This window comes from Salvia miltiorrhiza, chromosome 8 (genome assembly GCF_028751815.1).
Source record: "Salvia miltiorrhiza cultivar Shanhuang (shh) chromosome 8, IMPLAD_Smil_shh, whole genome shotgun sequence".
NCBI lineage: Eukaryota > Viridiplantae > Streptophyta > Magnoliopsida > Lamiales > Lamiaceae > Salvia > Salvia miltiorrhiza.
The window spans coordinates 25,807,972-25,825,079 of record NC_080394.1 but is presented as its reverse complement, the minus strand read 5'-3'; the positions used below and the strand labels follow the sequence as shown (position 1 = coordinate 25,825,079).

Below are 17,108 nucleotides of genomic sequence, written 5' to 3'. Positions count from 1 at the left end.
TGGGCATACCCAAGGGAAAAACATTGCCTCAAAACACACCCGACCTCAAGTGAGATGGGTGGGGCACGGGGTGGGATAAGGGGCCTTCGAGAAAGGCTCGAAAGATTAACTAAAAGGATTGCCCTATTCTATTCTATTCTATTATTTGGTAGAATAAATAAGGCTTGGTTCAATTTTTCTTGTTTTAGTCCACAAATATGTTCTGATCTGAATGAGGTTTCCCTTATATTTTCTTGATGCAAGCATGGATTTGTCCAGTTCAGTGACTCTTAAAGCTTTATGCACTCGGCGCACACTTGGCGATTTTGTGTCCCTAGAAAAATTGAGGTGGGCAGTGCAGAATGCCGAATTTATGAGCAGCCCATAACCACCATTGTTACTGTATTTCAGCATCAGTTGCAGGAGCAGCTAGGGACGAAAAACCAGCAACAACAAGAGAGCTGTGGATTAGAAGTATTGCAATTGTTGCACTGCAATACATATTGGTCCTGCCAAGAGGCTGGGTTGGATCTCGGTAATTGTGGCTTCCAGCAGCCAAGGCCTTATATTAACACACAGCAGAATCAAAGCAAGGAAGAATCAGAATTTGAATGTGGAGCACCTCTGTCCAATTCAGGAACTGCCTCATCTTTCATTATTTGTTCCTTGCCTAAAGAGTTGGGCCCATATTCACAAAAGAATGAACAATAATTTATATACAATCTTTACAATATGGGCCGATATTTTTAGGCTCATTTTTCATGAAATAAGCCCAATGACATTCAACCACTTCCTCCAAAACCCACACACTTTTTCTTACGTTAGCCAAATCAGCAGATATTTCTTTCCATAAAATTTCAATTCTAATGGTAATTTCCTTCGATTCTCCTTGTAGTCTTATTTTCAATTCTGAAACCTGACTGCTTCTTCTAAGATCAAGAAGCGCAAGAACAACATTTTCAGTTTCAGCTTCAAAGATTGTTATCTTTGACTCCTAAGTCCTAATCAACATTCATTTCTTTAATCTCAACAACATCAACATTCAATTTTCTTATTCACTGCTTTTACCCATCAAGATGAAGTTCTTTTCCCGAATGTGACATAACATGGAGTACTAATAATCAATCTCATTAAAACAACCAAGGAGACCAATACACATAAGCTTAGCGTACAGAATTTGGCAAATCATGAATTATTATTATTATTATTATTATTATTATTATTATTATTATTATTATTATTATTATTATTATTATTATTATTATTATTATTATTATTATTATTATTATTATTCCATTTTATTTAAATAAATATTCATTTTTTATTTATTTACTTTATATCTAATTTATTCTTTACTTTTATATATATATATATATATATATATATATATATATATAAATTTAGGGAAAATTACACCTAAATACACAAACTTTGCCAAAAATCCATATTTGACACGAAATTAGGATTTTATATTTTAATACACCAACTTTCGTTGTTGTCCAAATTTGACACGACTTAATTTTTAAAAATTCAAAAAACAACCCCTTTTTGTAAATAATTATACAAAGACCCACTTATGTTATAATTTGGGACATTTAAACCAAAACAAGATATTTTCTTATGATGTTTTCTTTTAATCTTTGATCCGCGCCTAAAATGGTTTAAAAGAAAACATCATAAGGAAATATCTTGTTTTGGTTTAAATGTCCCAAATAATAACATAAGTGGGTCTTTGTATAATTATTTACAAAATGGGTTGTTTTTTGAATTTTTAAGAATTAAGTCGTGTCAAATTTGGACAACAACGAAAGTTGATGTATTAAAATGTAAAATCCTAACTTCGCGTCAAATATGGATTTTTGACAAAGTTTGTGTATTTTCACGCAATTATCCCATAAATTTATAATTCAAATATTTTCAAATATCGAATTGAATATCATGATTTTCGGATGGTATTTCAATATCTAATCAAATAAAAAAATATTTATATTTATAGTGGAATCATAAAACCAGTTTTCGAATATAAAAAATTCAAATGAAAATATCTAGATCCGTAATTAATTACAATGAAAGTGTCTCCAACTTAGCAGAAGCTGAGCCGTTAAAATTTAATTGGAATTGAAGTTAACAGAAGAAAAGCTAGGGTGATGAAAACACATCAAGAGTGAGAGGCCAGCTGCAACATCGACGTGTCCGAAAACAAGAACCTTGATACGCATGCGGCCTTTGCATGTGAAGCTCTACGACACGTCCCACCCTCCCACCTCCTCTTTATATATTACTTCCCCCACTCACATACTCTCATCACCCAAGATTCAATTCTGAATTATGGCGGAACACTACGGTCAATACCAAGCCGGAAGACCTCAGCATCTGCAGCATCAGGCGCCGCGGAGCCACCAGATGGTGAAGGCCGCCACCGCTGTCACGGCCGGCGGCTCGCTCCTCGTGCTTTCCGGGCTCACCTTGGCCAGCACCGTCATCGCTCTCACCATCGCCACGCCGCTCCTCGTGATCTTCAGCCCGGTTCTGGTACCGGCCACCCTAGCCCTCTTCGTGCTCGCCGGCGGCTTCCTCGCGTCCGGCGGGTTCGGGGTGGCGGCTCTCAGCGTGCTCTCGTGGATCTACAAGTACATGACCGGCAAGCACCCGCCGGGAGCTGATCAGCTCGACACGGCGCGCACGAAGCTGGCGAGCAAGGCCAGGGACATGAAGGATCGGGTGGATCATAGTGTTTCGAGTGCGCAGAGCTCTTGATTTCGCTATAAGGATGGTCGAATTGTATGTTGTGTTGTGTTGTTTTGTGTTTCTTATGGTATCTATTAATTTGGAGTTGGAGTGGTAATTTAGATGTTCCTTTTTATCTTAGATCAGTATTTGGTTGTTCTTGTGTGTAATTCTGTGTCGTGATAAGATCATTTATCATTTGTAGTTCTGGTAAGAAAATAAATGAGTTACTTGCAATGAAAAGATATATCTGCAATTTCAAACTTTCTTCCTAAGATTTGTTTTCAGACAATCCAAGCCTCCGCACCAATGCATTAAATAGCTTGCGCCGAAGGGCCACCACTTAACGCCCCTCTTCAATGCATTGGATCTATAGTAGGGTTTAATTTTCCCATTTTCTTTTTTTTTTACTTTTCAATTTTAAAATTCAAACAATTCATTAATTAAAATTAAATTTACAATAATTTCAATTATTAAAATTTAAATATATTAATTTAAAAATATTATAATAATTTAAATTTAGATTAAATCAATTCTCTACTCTCGAAGACTTATTCGATTTTTTGTGCAATGTCGATTGTGTTTTTGCTCTCTACTGAGGATTTTGTAATCAAGTGTTTCTATTTTCATCTTGGCAACTTAAAGATTTTCTACAACGAGAAAATTAGTTGAGGTGCTAGATACCTCGATTTTTTGGATGACGTGTTTGATTGCTTCGTAGTATTGAGCCTTCTCCATTGATAATTCCACTTTTTTCTCTTTGTTTTTGTTGCATTTTGTTGTTTTTTGTTCTTGGAGCCTAATCGTGATATATACTTTGGTGGGAAGATGTTATCGGGACTTGTTTTCTTTGTCTTCAACTTCGTCGACGAGTGTACATCTTTGCACCGGTTTTTACTTGGAAGATGTTATCGTGGCTTGCTTGTTCGATTTTTTCAACTTATTCGACGAGTGTAATCTTTGCATTGGGACGTGAACAGCCGACATTCGCGTAAAATAATCCAAGTTTTAAAATATTTGAATCTCATTGAATGGTTGGCCCCGAAGATAATCCAAGTTTTAAAATATTTGAATCTCATTGAATATTGGCCCCGTACATCTTCTGCTGATTTGTTCATCACTTATTCCACTAGCCCAGTTGAATTTACATTTTGGATGCGTTGAAAGTGAGATATATTCTTATTGTCATGAGTAGGAGTCTACTCAGGCCGAGCATCATTGTATCTCCGGGTGTTTCTCCCTAATATTAGAGATCCTTTTGGTCCGTACCTTGGATTGAGTTGTGGGTAGCCTCCGTCCATAACATACATAGGTTCTTCGACGTTGAGGTGTACCCGGTGAGGTTCTTCGACACTTTGGCTTCGGCACTTCTACGACGTCGTCTTGAGCGGTTGCATTCGTCGTGGTTGGAACATAGTCGGGGAAGAAGATATTCAAGTCTTGAGAGAAAGACGAACCCCATTATCGAGGTAGAACTAAGAAACTTCGGGAGAGAAAGATGAACACTATATTTTTCATGTAGTAGTTAAATTTTTGTAATAAATTGCTATAATTGCACAAGATTATCGGAACAGACCCAGGAGCATTGAGAACTAAATTTAATATGCCATCAAATCATTCTAATTAATTTGAAACGTAATAGCATTAAAATCTAAAGACGCGTATGAACAATCACTGGTAGGGTTCTTCATTGTTTCTATTGTTGGGCTGACGAGAAAATCCATCTGTCGTGAGCTGTAGTGGTGTCTGGACGGCGCGGTAGTTGTAGGTGCGGATGGCGGTGGACAAGCGTGAGCTGTGGTGGTGGTGGCGCTGCTGCTCGGCGTCCGGATCTAATGGTGGCGATGTGTCCAGTAGCGGCGAACAGAGGTGGTGCGCGGATGAATGACGATGGTACCTGGTTTGAGGAGGTGTGGCAGATATGTGCAGGGCGGTGCTGACGCCGTCCGATTAAACTGGAGTGGTGGGCGGAGCGTGGTGGTGCTACTGGAAGCGGCTTGGAGAGTAGGCCGCTCAAGTGGGCCAAGGAGGCGGAGCACGGTGATGAGTGCCTGATTGCATGAATTGTTTGTGGTTTATGTATGAATTATTTGGATTAATGACCTTCCATCTCTCCAACAATACAGTTCCGATCTTTATGCCGATTAAATTAGGAAATAAAAATCTGTCAAAACACAATTCCAACCTAATGAATTGAGTCAAAACACAATTTCAATCTAATTTATGATCAGATGAGATTGAAGCTTTTATTTATTTTGTTACTTGAATAATTCATATATAAATAAAAAATAATTCATGCAACAGATATAGGGTAAGGCTGAAACAAATAATTTATACATACCCCAAAAACAATTCATGCAATCAGATTATCTCAAAACGTAAAAATTCATACATAAACCAAAACTAATTCATGCAATAGATGAATTAAACCTATATCTGTTGCATTATTTTTATTTTTTTTATGTATGAATTTTAACGAATCCAATAACAAAGGGAAAAAAATCTTTAACGAATCCAATAACAAATTATCCTAAAATATTTAACGAGTCCAATACCGAAAGTAGAATATGTCTAAAATGTGATGAATTATATAGTATAATCGTATGAATTTTTATAAAAATTTAAACGAGTAATACATATATTTATTTAATTCAAATAATCCGCGCGACTGAGAAGCATTGTTCAGGTCTACTGAACTTAGTGCACCGTGCAATATAGAACAATAGATTAAAAAGAAAATAAATATAGAAATTCATATTATCGAGGATGCGTTAAAACATAATGATAGAATGGTACGTATACTACTGGCTATTTATTTATTTTATTAGTTAAATATGGCTGTATATAAAAAAGAAAACAAAAAAAACCTTTGAAAGCACAGAAAAGCAGACTAAGGGCCGAGCCTCATTAAAACCTCTTCAAGAAAAACCCGCGAGGGAAAACTCTTGAAGAAGAAAACGAGTACTCGTCTAAACAGAGCGAAAAAGGACGCGAAAGACAAATGCCGCGAAAGCGGAAATGACCATCTCAAGAACTCTGGCCTAACCATCGCCCTTAGACAGTCACGGCTTTCAATGACAGAACAGAAACAGCACCACAACCAAAGCAAACCCTCGAATGATGAGCCATAATACCCGCCACCTTATTTCCCTCACGGAAAATATGAGTAACATGAAATTGGAAATGCTGCAAAAGATCCAGAATCTGTGCCCAACCCGCCGCAAACCGCCAAGGGACCATCTTAGAACGAGCCTGTAAAAGCCCAACAACGTAGGACGAGTCTGATTCCAACCAAAGGCGAAGCCAACCTCTCTGAAAAGCAATTTGAATTGCTATTTATTTATTTTAGTCTGCAGCCTTCCTTGATCGTATAGGTTTAATTCATATTTTTATTATGGAATGTAATTTATTTGCTTAAACGTAATCCCTTCATTTAAGGCGAAGATAATTATTAAAAATTTTAAATTACTTCTCTACTAATCTGGCGGTAATTAGATGATGTAATTATAACAAGGTTTGTCCGTCTAAAATTGAAAATCTAATGGCCTACAGTTGTTCTTATTTTATAGGCTAAATTTGATTTTTATTTTAGCCTCTCCCTATACATCTATATATAAATGTATTATATATATTTATATATATATATGTATGTATACTTATTAATTTGTGAATGTGATGCGGTAATTAAACCAATATTACATAATAAAAAATAATGTAAACATAAATCATTTTATTAAGTTAAATTTTTTAAGTGAATGAGAATTGAGAAAAACTAGAATGAAGTGATTAGACGATGCCACGTCGAATAAGATTTATTTTGCTATAATATATGTAGGATTTATAATTAAATAGATATGTTGGATTTATCTAATAGTTTTATACAATTATTTAATAGTACAGATTTTATCTAATAGTTTTATACGATTATTTAATAGTATAGAATTTATCTATAAATTTATATGATTATTTAATAGTTTTTAAATGTAAAAATTGATTAGAAATGTATAAATAAATAAGAATGAATGAGAATTGAGGAAAATTAGAATGAAGTGATTCTATTACGCCACGTAGGATAGAACTTATTTTACTTTTATATATATAAATATAGATAGATAGATAGATATAGATATATATAGATATATAGATATTTCATATTTATAAACTTTGTAGGGAAAGCTACTTTGTAATTGCTAATTTTCGTCGGCATGGATCCCATCACAAAAATAAAAGTAAATTACCTCATATGTTAATAAATTCGATATCCAATGACCTAATTAAGTGTTTATTTATTTATTTATTTATTGACTTGGGGGAATGACCTAATTAAGTGTTGGGTAAATAATTAGGATAAATATTGGATAAGAAATTAATTGATAAGTTGTCAATCCATCTTAATTTGGGACGAGATATGTGTTAATTGGTTGACACGTTTATGTGTAAAAATTCCCCTAACCCCAAAGGAAGCCTCGTCTTCCTGGACTGTTCCTTTGAAACCGCGCCTCTTTCTCTCTCTTTATCTTTATCTCTCTCCCTCTCTATAAATACCCTATCCTTCATACGTATTTTTTGCGTGTGTAAATAATTTATCACATATTTAGAGAGAAGATCTGTATATGTTACAAATATGAGTAACAGAAAGCGTGTGGAAGACGAGCCAGGCAACACTCAAATATTCAAGAAAGGTTGCAGCGAGATTAAGCTATTTGGCGTGCCGATCACTGTGCCGAGCGACGGCGGCGGCGGCGGCTCAGCCTCCATGAGAAAGTGCAAGAGCATGGATAACTTAGAGGCATGCGCCTCCGCCTCCGCCGCCGAAGAACCCTCAGGATATCTATCCGATGGATTTGTTCATCAATATTCTAAATCACACCAAAGAAAGCCAGGTTTGTTTCTTCTTCATATATTTTTCTCTCTAATTTCTTTTTATATTTTATGTTTCTCTCTAATTTCTTTTTATATTTTATGATAAAAGAAACACTATTTTTTGTCACTAACTCTTTTCATTTAATAGCAAGAAAAATACGCAATACTCTCATTTGGTAAGAGTGAAAAATAAATGTATATATGTTTGATACAAAATATACTGCCTTTTATAAATTAAAAATCTAAAAATATTACCTTGAATAATTATAACAATTATTAATATTATTTTTAATACAGTATACCATATTATAGATATTTTAATACATTCTTTTTTAGATAATATTTTAATACACTCTATTAAATAGTACTCCCTACGTTCTCATAAAAAATGTATCAAAATTGTCAGTTTCGTTCATTCTTATAAAATGTATCCAATTTATTTTTGGTATACTTTCCAGTGGAATCCTTAGAAATGGATACTTTTTATAAGAACGAGTACTATATAAATAATTATTCAATTATGCATTATTCCAAACCAGTCCTAGCTAGCTAGTACGTAGTATAAATGTAACACTTATTGCTACAAATCTTGAACATAGTTTTTTTTGTTTATTTTACTATGAATTATTTCCAGGGAAGATGAATGCAGTTGTAGTTGATAAACTGAAATTGGAAAATATGATAAGATGTAAAAGAGAGTGATATATGAATGTAGGGAAACCGTGGAGTGAGGAGGAGCATCGATCATTCTTAGAGGGTTTGGAGAAACTGGGCAAAGGAGACTGGAAAGGAATTGCAAGCAAATTTGTACCCTCAAGAAAATCTTCCCAAGTTGCAAGTCATGCTCAGAAATATTTCAACCGATTGAATTTGACAGCATCCAATAAGAAACGGCGTCGTGGCAGCGTTTTCGACATTCACCCCACACATACTAATGCGGTAAATATAACATTTCTTGAATCTGTGTAAAGAGGTCTATCTCTCCATTCATAAGAAAAAGGGAAATTAATTTTCAAATGGGGTTGATTTCATAAGTAAAAGTTGTATTTTCTATACTAACTTCAAATATACTTTCATTGACGAACTAGATTATTTACCATGAAACTTCACACCAACAATAACAAAAATAAACCAACCTAATCTCTTTATCAAACAAAGAATAAAACTCTTTCCTTTCCAATAGTGAAAAAGTTAGAGAAGAGTATAGAGATAGAGAGAGGTAGTACTACATTAAAACAAAAACCCAATTACTAGTATTAAATATGAAAAGATATACATACATACATAACATACCCCTAATTTTTCATAAATCTCAGTGCAGTGGGCCCATGGGCATGCATGTATATATATCATGTTAAATTATCCTAGATGCTCACATCATGTCTAAATTTTGTGTGGATTTAATTTTGAAGAATCAACGATCACAACCGAACAAGAACAATATTGATTAAATCAAAGTAATTTTGAATCCGGTAGCACTTGTTTATTGATTCGTGATTGTGTAGGCTAGTAGTTCAGCTGCTGCTTCCAAGAATATAGGCGAACACAAACTACAGGTTAGCGCTAATCAAGTTTAGTTGTACAACTTGTATGAATATAGTATTAAATATATTTTGTTTCAATTATTTAATTTACAGCCACATGTTGAAAGGCCGCCTCTTTCACCCATGCAACCCGACTTCCACGGTTTAATCTACCTGCAGGTGCGTTTCAAAATTTCTCTATCTAAATCAATATATAGGGATGAGATCTTAAATTAATTTGTAAGTGTTGATTTAGTGTATGGGGGTTGGGTTTGAACTCTGGAGGAAGCGGAAATTTTATTAATTTTTTTAATATCGTTATTAAACACCATAGATTTTGATAATATAAGGGCTGAAAATGAGAATAAGTTTAAACCATTGATCAACTCATAATCTAACGATTGAGAATTAATTTTAGAAAAAAATTAATTTTAGAGAAAACAATATAAATGCACTCTCTTCGTCCGCGATATCGTTTCCACATTGTGGACGGCGCATGTTTTTAAATAAGAGGTGGATAGTAGTAAATAGTAGTAGTTGACATTGTAGTGAGTGGAGTTTGGGTCCCACTATTATTGTGAGTGGAAGTTTGTGGACCCTACTTTTATAAATGAAAGTGGAAACGATATCGCAGACGGACCGAAATGGCAAATGTGAGAGGGAGTATGATTTTATGTAGAACACATGAATTAGTTATATAAATGTTTGAATTGCGAAAATTAAATTTTTTGTTACCTATGAGATTCAAACTCAGGACCATGAATTCATCCAACAAGATGATGAATTGACCATAGATTTGCTTAAAATAGTTCATATTTTATATTTAAGAAGTGTTGATTTTATTTGATGAACCTTTGTATAAAATCTACAAAGTAGATGCACTATGATTATGCACTACAATATAATGTTATCAATAAATGAATTATTTTATATATTAAATGCATTTACTTTGTACCTTACACATACATATACTTTGTACATTATGTGCAAGAATTTTCACCTTCTCATGATTAGAAGGTTTTTATTTCAACTCCTTCACATATATATATATAAAAAATAATTTAGCATGTTAATTTAACATACCATTTTTTGTGTATTAGCCAAGTGCCTCAGGGTTAACGAAATGGTATCCAGCGGCCCAAGCAGTTATACCAAATAGTCCTTCCTTGGCCGCATGTGGTGTATTTACCACTCCAGAGTGCTTCTTTTGGGCCCAATAAGTTCCCGACGTCGTTTCAAGCAGCCTCCTCACCTTCTGGGACTAGTAATCATGAATTGAATCTTAACATTAGTAAATTGACACTGTGAATGTGCTCTCCTCACCCATTTTTGTTCATTTTTTACACAACCCCATTTTTGAAATTATAATTTTTTTTTTCATTCTACGATGCTACACATGTAAATTATGATTGAGCTTTCGTTATTGAACTACAATGCTTTGGTACAAAATTTCACTCTCCAATTAGTACAATTAAGTACTTGGCATCAATTATATTTCTCCCACTCCTACAAATTAAAGGTTGCAATGACAATGTAGCTGGTGGCGCCACTAAGAGCATCCACAATGGTGGGTGCGATGGCCGGATCGAACCCGGCCTATCGCACCCACCACCATTGCCGCACCCGGGTGTGAAGGAGGGGAGGCGAAGCTACGCACTCGTGAATAGTGGGTGCGATGGAGGGGGCGTGTAAAACACGCGCCCCTTTTCGGCCGAAAAAAAAAAAAAAATTAAAAACTAGCCGTTTTCGACCGTTTTTACTTTTCCGTTGCAGATTTTTTTTTTTTTAATTTCTATACTCCCTCTATATATACATATACAACCTCATTCTCTTCTTCATCCCGTAGATTTTTAGGATTTTTTATTTTATGTTTGTTTTAATTTAAGTAATTTAGGATTTTAATTTCTTGTATTTCTTTTATTTCTAACAATGTAGGATTTGAATTTTAATTCAATGAAATTTTAATTTCTTAATTATTGTAAAATGGAAACTAGAATAAAACTAATTCAAAAATAAAATAAAATCTATTGCACCCATAGTGAGTGCAATACCATTGTGGGAGTGGGTGCAATAGAAGTGGGACCCATTCTATTGCACCCACTATGGGTGCAAGCATTGTGGATGCTCTAACCCATCAAAACCGATTATTAGTCATACTATGAGAAGCCAAATATGGCTGCAACTCACAACCCTAATGTTTGTGCTTCTAAGAAATAGTGATTGAGTTCTAATTGCAAAATAAAATATACTCTCTCCCATTCTTTTTATTTCTCGTTTTAAGTTCAAGCACACAAATTAACAAAATTAGTTTTTGCCAAAACCAACCTCAATTAATGATAATTATTTCTTTGAATGGAACTCTAAAAAATAAATGGTGTATGCATGTATCATATTCATGGGAAAATAAAAGGGTTAATTGCATATAAATTACTAAATTTTCAACAAATTCTCATTTTGCACAATCTTTATTAAAATTACTTAACTATGAATTTCTTCTCATTTTGCATATTTGCCCATTTTTCATCGTGATGACATGACATAAATATACTCGTTTGACATGAATATGCTTACGTAGCATAAATATGATCGTGTGAAAAAATAGAATTGACATTGCAATGTATAGTTGGATGGAAACGATGTCATTTTAGACCCAAAGTTTGACAAGAAAATGAACAAATATACAAAATGAGAAGAAATTAATAGTTGAGTAATTTTAATAAAGATTTTAAAGTTCATGTGCAAAATAAGAATTTGTTAAAAGTTCAATAATTTATATGCAATTAATTCAAAATAAAAAGATTTTAATATACATAAATATGTATGGTTAAATGAGGATATATTGATAATCAAAACCAAGACGTAAAAGTAGTGTCAAATTGTGAAAATAGCTCGTGATAAAATATAAAGTTTTTCCTATATATTAATGGGTTAATAGTGTTTTATATCCCAAATTTTTAGCATTTTCCACAAAATGTCTCGAACTTTCATTTTTTCCTAAAGAATCCTGAACTTTCAGTTTTTTCCATCAAATGTTCCGCTATACAAATTCAATAACAGAAAGATGATAAAAAAATTCCGAACTTTCAGCATTTTTCAATAATGGTGGTTCCCAATATGGTTTTCCAACAATGGTCGTCCCCAAGATATTTCTTTCGACGAGATAATTCATTTTTTGTCACCGAATTTTGTATAGTGGGACATTTTATGGAAAAAAAATTGAAAGTTCAGGGTTTATTAGGAGAAAATGAAAGTTCGAGACATAAAACACTATTAACCCTATATTAATTGTGCTGAATTCCAGCCAATGATGCCTAACTCAAGTGACAAAATTTAGGCACTACTCTCCATTGTGAGAGGTCTTGGGTTCAATCTCATCTGCGTGCGGTGTAGTTTTTCACTTTTGTGTGGGTAGTGGTCCCACCTGCATGCAGTTATTTTCCACATTTGTGTGGTGTAGAGGCCTCGCCTGCGTGCGAGTTGCTTATTTGATTATATTTAGCTATCTCTTTTAATTCTAATTCAAAAATAATAATGTATTGAATTCCACTATTTATGGTGTCCGAAAGTATTTTTAAAGGATTCAGGAGCCCCCAGCCAATTTTTTTGAGCATTCTGTACAGTTTATTATTATATTCAAATAAAATTTTAATTGATTTAGCATTAAAACTTAGTCACTTAGTAAGTTAGTATAGAAAATAGTTGTTTGCATTCCATTAGTTCAACAACAAGAATATTGAAAGCATATAAATACATACCTTTATGCGTTTTCTTAAAAAAAATATTTCAATCTTTACAAAAAAAAAACAAAACTAATTTTCATTATTAATAGTAGTTCATAACTTTACTTTAACTTGAGTATTTACTCAAATTCAACATAGAAAATTAATTGAGAAAGGAAAATAGAACAAAAACAACATAAATTTAAAAAACTAATATAACAAATTATTGTAAAATGATAAACAATTAATGTGGATACTATGATTATTAAAATATATTATATTCTCTCTTATATTTTTAGAGTATAAAATAGGATTAGATCTACACAACTGATTCACTCATAATCTAACAGTAGAAATTTAATTTTAGAGAAATCGTATGTAAGTATATGAATTCTGTGTAAAACACATATAAATTCGTTGTATGATATCTGAATTGTGAGACATAAATTTTCTCTACCTATGTAATTCGAACTAAGGACTATGAATTCATCCAACAATGTAATAAATCAATCGTAGATCTTGATGATCTAAGGACTAAAAATAATTTATATTTTATATTTTAATAATTATTTTTATTTTAGTCTTCTCCTATATACTCTGTCCGTCCCAGCGAAGGTGGGACGTTTCTTTTGGACACTGAATTTAAGGAGTTAGTGTTTAGTGAAAAAGTGAAATGACAAAGTGAATGGAAAAGTAAAATGAAAGAGAGTGTGAATGAAAAAATAATTTTAATTTATTCCAAAAAAAATGACTTAACTTCATTAGGACAGCCCGAAAAAGAATACGACTCAACTTCATTGAGATGGAAGAAGTATATATAAATATATTTAATAGATTGAAAGGGGCTTCAGACTATTAGATCCACCATTGGTTGCCAATACCTCTTAGACCATCTCCAACCATTTACACCAAACTCAAACCCATTTTACAGTATTCACTTGCAACAGTAATTCTTCTCCAACCATTTACACCAAACTCAAACCCAAAAGAATATTCTTTAAATATTCTATTTCCACTAACGTTTTATACTTCTTCAATCATACCTATATATTTCTTTCAAATTATACATTTGCCCCAATTTTTTAATTAATAATTTCATATTAAAATAAATACTATACATAAATTAATTATTTACTATTATTATTATTATTATTATTATTATTATTATTATTATTATTATAAATAAGCAAAAGAATACTAAACTTTATTAATATTGTTTTAAATATTCTTATGGTATTATACATTTTAATATGTCATGTAATTAAAAATTAATCTATTTTATTGTTGCAAATTAAAATTCTATTTTCAACTAAATTATTATTATTATTATTATTATTATTATTATTATTATTATTATTATTATTATTATTATTATTATTATTATTATAATAAGAAAAAGATACTAGTACAATTTATAGAACTCAATATTCACCAAGAAGAGGGGTTAGTTTGCAATTTATAGAACTCAATAAAGTGATTTGGTATAATGAATAGTGCAACACCAAATTTGGTGTAATATTATTGATATGGTGGCCCCAAACCCATTTTGGGTTTGTGTTTAGAGTACCATTGAAGAGATTTTGATACACTAAAATGAGATTTGGTGTACCATTGGAGATGCTCTTAGGGAATCATTAATGGTAAGAAGTTCCAAGGAGCTTGCTTACGTGGAACCATCGGGAAGGAAGCTCATCCAAAAAAGTTTAAGAGAAACCAAGAGAGAAGAAAGTTGCACGGGATGGTAGCAACAATAAATTCATAAAAGTAATTTTAATTACACTACATTAAAAATTTAAACCCATCAACTTTTATAAATCTATCTATGCAACAATAAACTTACAAAGACAACTCTATTGTAGGTCCTACCAATATTTTAAGTGAAGCTCTCTCTCTCGTTGAACCTGGCTCCAAATTCAACCGTTAGCTTTTACTCCCTCCGTCCCAAACGAAATGTCATGTTTTCCTTTTTGGGTTGTCCCAAACGAAATGTCATGTTTCCTTTTTTGGCAATACACTCTCTCTCTATACTTAATATTTAAATAATTTTCACCAACCCACTTTATCTACTTTATACACATTTCTTAATCTCCGTGCCGAAAAGAAATAGGCCATTTCGTTTGGGACGGAGGGAGTACTTTTTTTCCTTCTTCAATATGTGCAATGGTTAGAAGCTGTCAAATCAACCTTTTTTAAGGTAAAAAGTTACCATTACTACCTCCCACATAAAATGTAGTAGTAACTTTTATATCTCTTTATTCTTCTTCCATCCTTTTCCTATTCAGCTACTCACTCTGTCCACGAAATGAGTACCTATTTGTGGACGGCACGAATTTTAAGAAATATATGGAGTATAGTGTGAATAGTTTAAGGGTCCCACTTTTTGAGTGTATTAATTAAAGAGATTTGTGGGGTACACTTTTCAAAAAAAATGGATACTCATTTCGTGGACGGACGAAAAAGGAAATATGGGTACTCATTTCGTGGACGGACGAAAAATAAAATATGGGTAATCATTTCGTGGACGGATGGAGTATTTCTTTTTCTCATTTTGTTTTGTTTTCTTTTTATTTTATTAGGAAAATAAAATAAAAATATGAATATAATGATATGTTTTAATTGATTTATATATTTGGTATCACAAAGAACACAAAATAAAATCATTATTTGTTTATATAAAATTATTAATTTATACTCCCTCCGTCTACAAAAAATAGTCAATTTTTGTCATTTTGGGATGTCCACAAAAATTAGTCTATTTTCACTTTTAGAAATTTTCTATCGCATGGTGGACCCATTTTTTCACTCACAATATTATTATTAACACTAAACTCTAAATGGGGAATCTAAACCCTAAATAGATAATATAAACCATACGGAGAAGTGTTTAGAATGACCATATAACTGCACTCATCTATATGAGATAAGATAATCTATCAACACAAATATATGACACTATTGGTACTAATATGGTCACTAGTACCATTCGAGCATGACACTATTGGCACTAATAGTGCCAAGTGTACCAATTTACTTGATTTTTTTTTTCTGTTGATATTTTTTGCAGTAATTGTGCCATGCGTACCTAATCCGCGTGCAAACCCGAATTTAGTCCGCCCTAATTGAGGGCAAAACAGTCCTAAAACGTAAAATGATTAGATTTTGTATTTTTCAAATCAGTTGCCAAAATTTGTGTTTCCTTATTCAAAATGACTACGCGGATGTATTATTTCTAGAATTAACATAGAGAAAATTATAGAGAGACAAACTTTAAACTTTGAAAAGAGAAATCTCACTCTTCAAAATAGTCATTTTTTCCCACTTTTAGAAATTATTATTATTAACACTACTTTTTAAGTGAGACTCTTTCTCCACTTACAATAAACTAAACCATTTTCATTTAAACTCGTGTCGTCCTCTTCTAAGACTATTTTTGGTGGACGGATGGAGTATCATTTTCTTCAATCTCAAAACAATTAGATAGAAGTTTGGAGAATAAATTTTAGGGGTTATAGCCAAAAAATACACGAACTTTAATAAAAGTTGCAATTTTCACCTGAACTTTCAAATTGGCCAAAATATACCTGAACTTATATTTTTTGTTATAAATTTCACCTCGACAGAGTTCAATCATTGCAAGTTCAAGTGAAACTTACAACAAAAAATATAAGTTCAGGTATATTTTGGTTAATTTGAAAGTTCAGGTGAAAATTGCAATTTTTATCAAAGTTCGTGTATTTTTTGGCTATAATCCCTAAATTTTATAGAGAAAAAAATATTTTAAAATAAAAAGTTCAGAAGCAAATATTCTAGAGGGACAAAATTTTGAAGAGTGAGATTTCTCTTTTCAAAGTTTAAAGTTTGTCTCTCTTTTTCTCTATGTTAATTCTAGAAATAATACATCCGCGTAGTCATTTTGAATAAGGAAACACAAATTTTGGCCACTGATTTGAAAAACATAAAATCTGATCATTTTTTATGTTTTAGGACTGTTTTGCCCTCAATTAGGGCGGACCGAATTCAGGTTTGCACGCGGATTAGGTACACATGGCACCATTACTGTCAAAAATACCAACAGAAAAAAAAAATCAAGTAAATTGGTACACTTGGCACTATTAGTGCCAATAGTGCCATGCTCGAATGGTACTAGTGACCATATTAGTACCAATAGTGTCATATATTTGTTTTGATAGATTATCTTATCTCATATAGATGAGTTCAGTTATATGGTCATTCTGAACACTTCCCCGTATGGTTTATATTATCTATTTAGGGTTTAGATTTCTCATTTAGAGTTTAG

General features: G+C 32.6%; 2 protein-coding genes across 4 annotated transcripts; both read left to right on the top strand.

Moving 5' to 3' along the window:
- The first annotated feature begins 2,283 nt into the window (after nt 1–2,283).
- Nucleotides 2,284–2,949, top strand: LOC130997280 (oleosin L-like). Its single transcript, XM_057922547.1, has one exon. The coding sequence runs from the start codon at nt 2,308–2,310 to the stop codon at nt 2,734–2,736; it is 429 nt and encodes a 142-aa protein (XP_057778530.1). The 5' UTR covers nt 2,284–2,307; the 3' UTR covers nt 2,737–2,949.
- Nucleotides 2,950–7,174: 4,225 nt separating this feature from the next.
- On the top strand, nt 7,175–10,541 carry LOC130997277 (probable transcription factor At5g61620). 3 transcript variants are annotated; one of them, XM_057922542.1, is made up of 5 exons: nt 7,175–7,589; nt 8,285–8,508; nt 9,075–9,125; nt 9,207–9,272; nt 10,193–10,541. In XM_057922542.1, the coding sequence occupies exons 1-5, from the start codon at nt 7,331–7,333 to the stop codon at nt 10,310–10,312; spliced, it is 720 nt and encodes a 239-aa protein (XP_057778525.1). In that variant the 5' UTR covers nt 7,175–7,330; the 3' UTR covers nt 10,313–10,541. The 3 variants fall into 3 exon arrangements, with proteins under 3 accessions (XP_057778525.1, XP_057778526.1, XP_057778527.1); XM_057922543.1 differs by lacking the exon at nt 9,207–9,272 and having other exon boundaries at nt 7,237–7,589; XM_057922544.1 differs by lacking the exons at nt 9,075–9,125; nt 9,207–9,272 and having other exon boundaries at nt 7,237–7,589.
- Nucleotides 10,542–17,108: the final 6,567 nt, after the last annotated feature.

What these genes read in the sequence shown, in the direction of transcription:
- LOC130997277 (XM_057922542.1), top strand. Translation starts at nt 7,331, where the DNA reads ATGAGTAACAGAAAGCGTGTGGAAGACGAGCCAGGCAACACTCAAATA. An exon ending in ACCCCACACATACTAATGCG is followed by an intron (nt 8,509 to 9,074) that starts GTAAATATAACA and finishes GTGATTGTGTAG; the next exon opens with GCTAGTAGTTCAGCTGCTGC. An exon ending in TAGGCGAACACAAACTACAG is followed by an intron (nt 9,126 to 9,206) that starts GTTAGCGCTAAT and finishes TTTAATTTACAG; the next exon opens with CCACATGTTGAAAGGCCGCC.
- LOC130997280 (XM_057922547.1), top strand. Translation starts at nt 2,308, where the DNA reads ATGGCGGAACACTACGGTCAATACCAAGCCGGAAGACCTCAGCATCTG.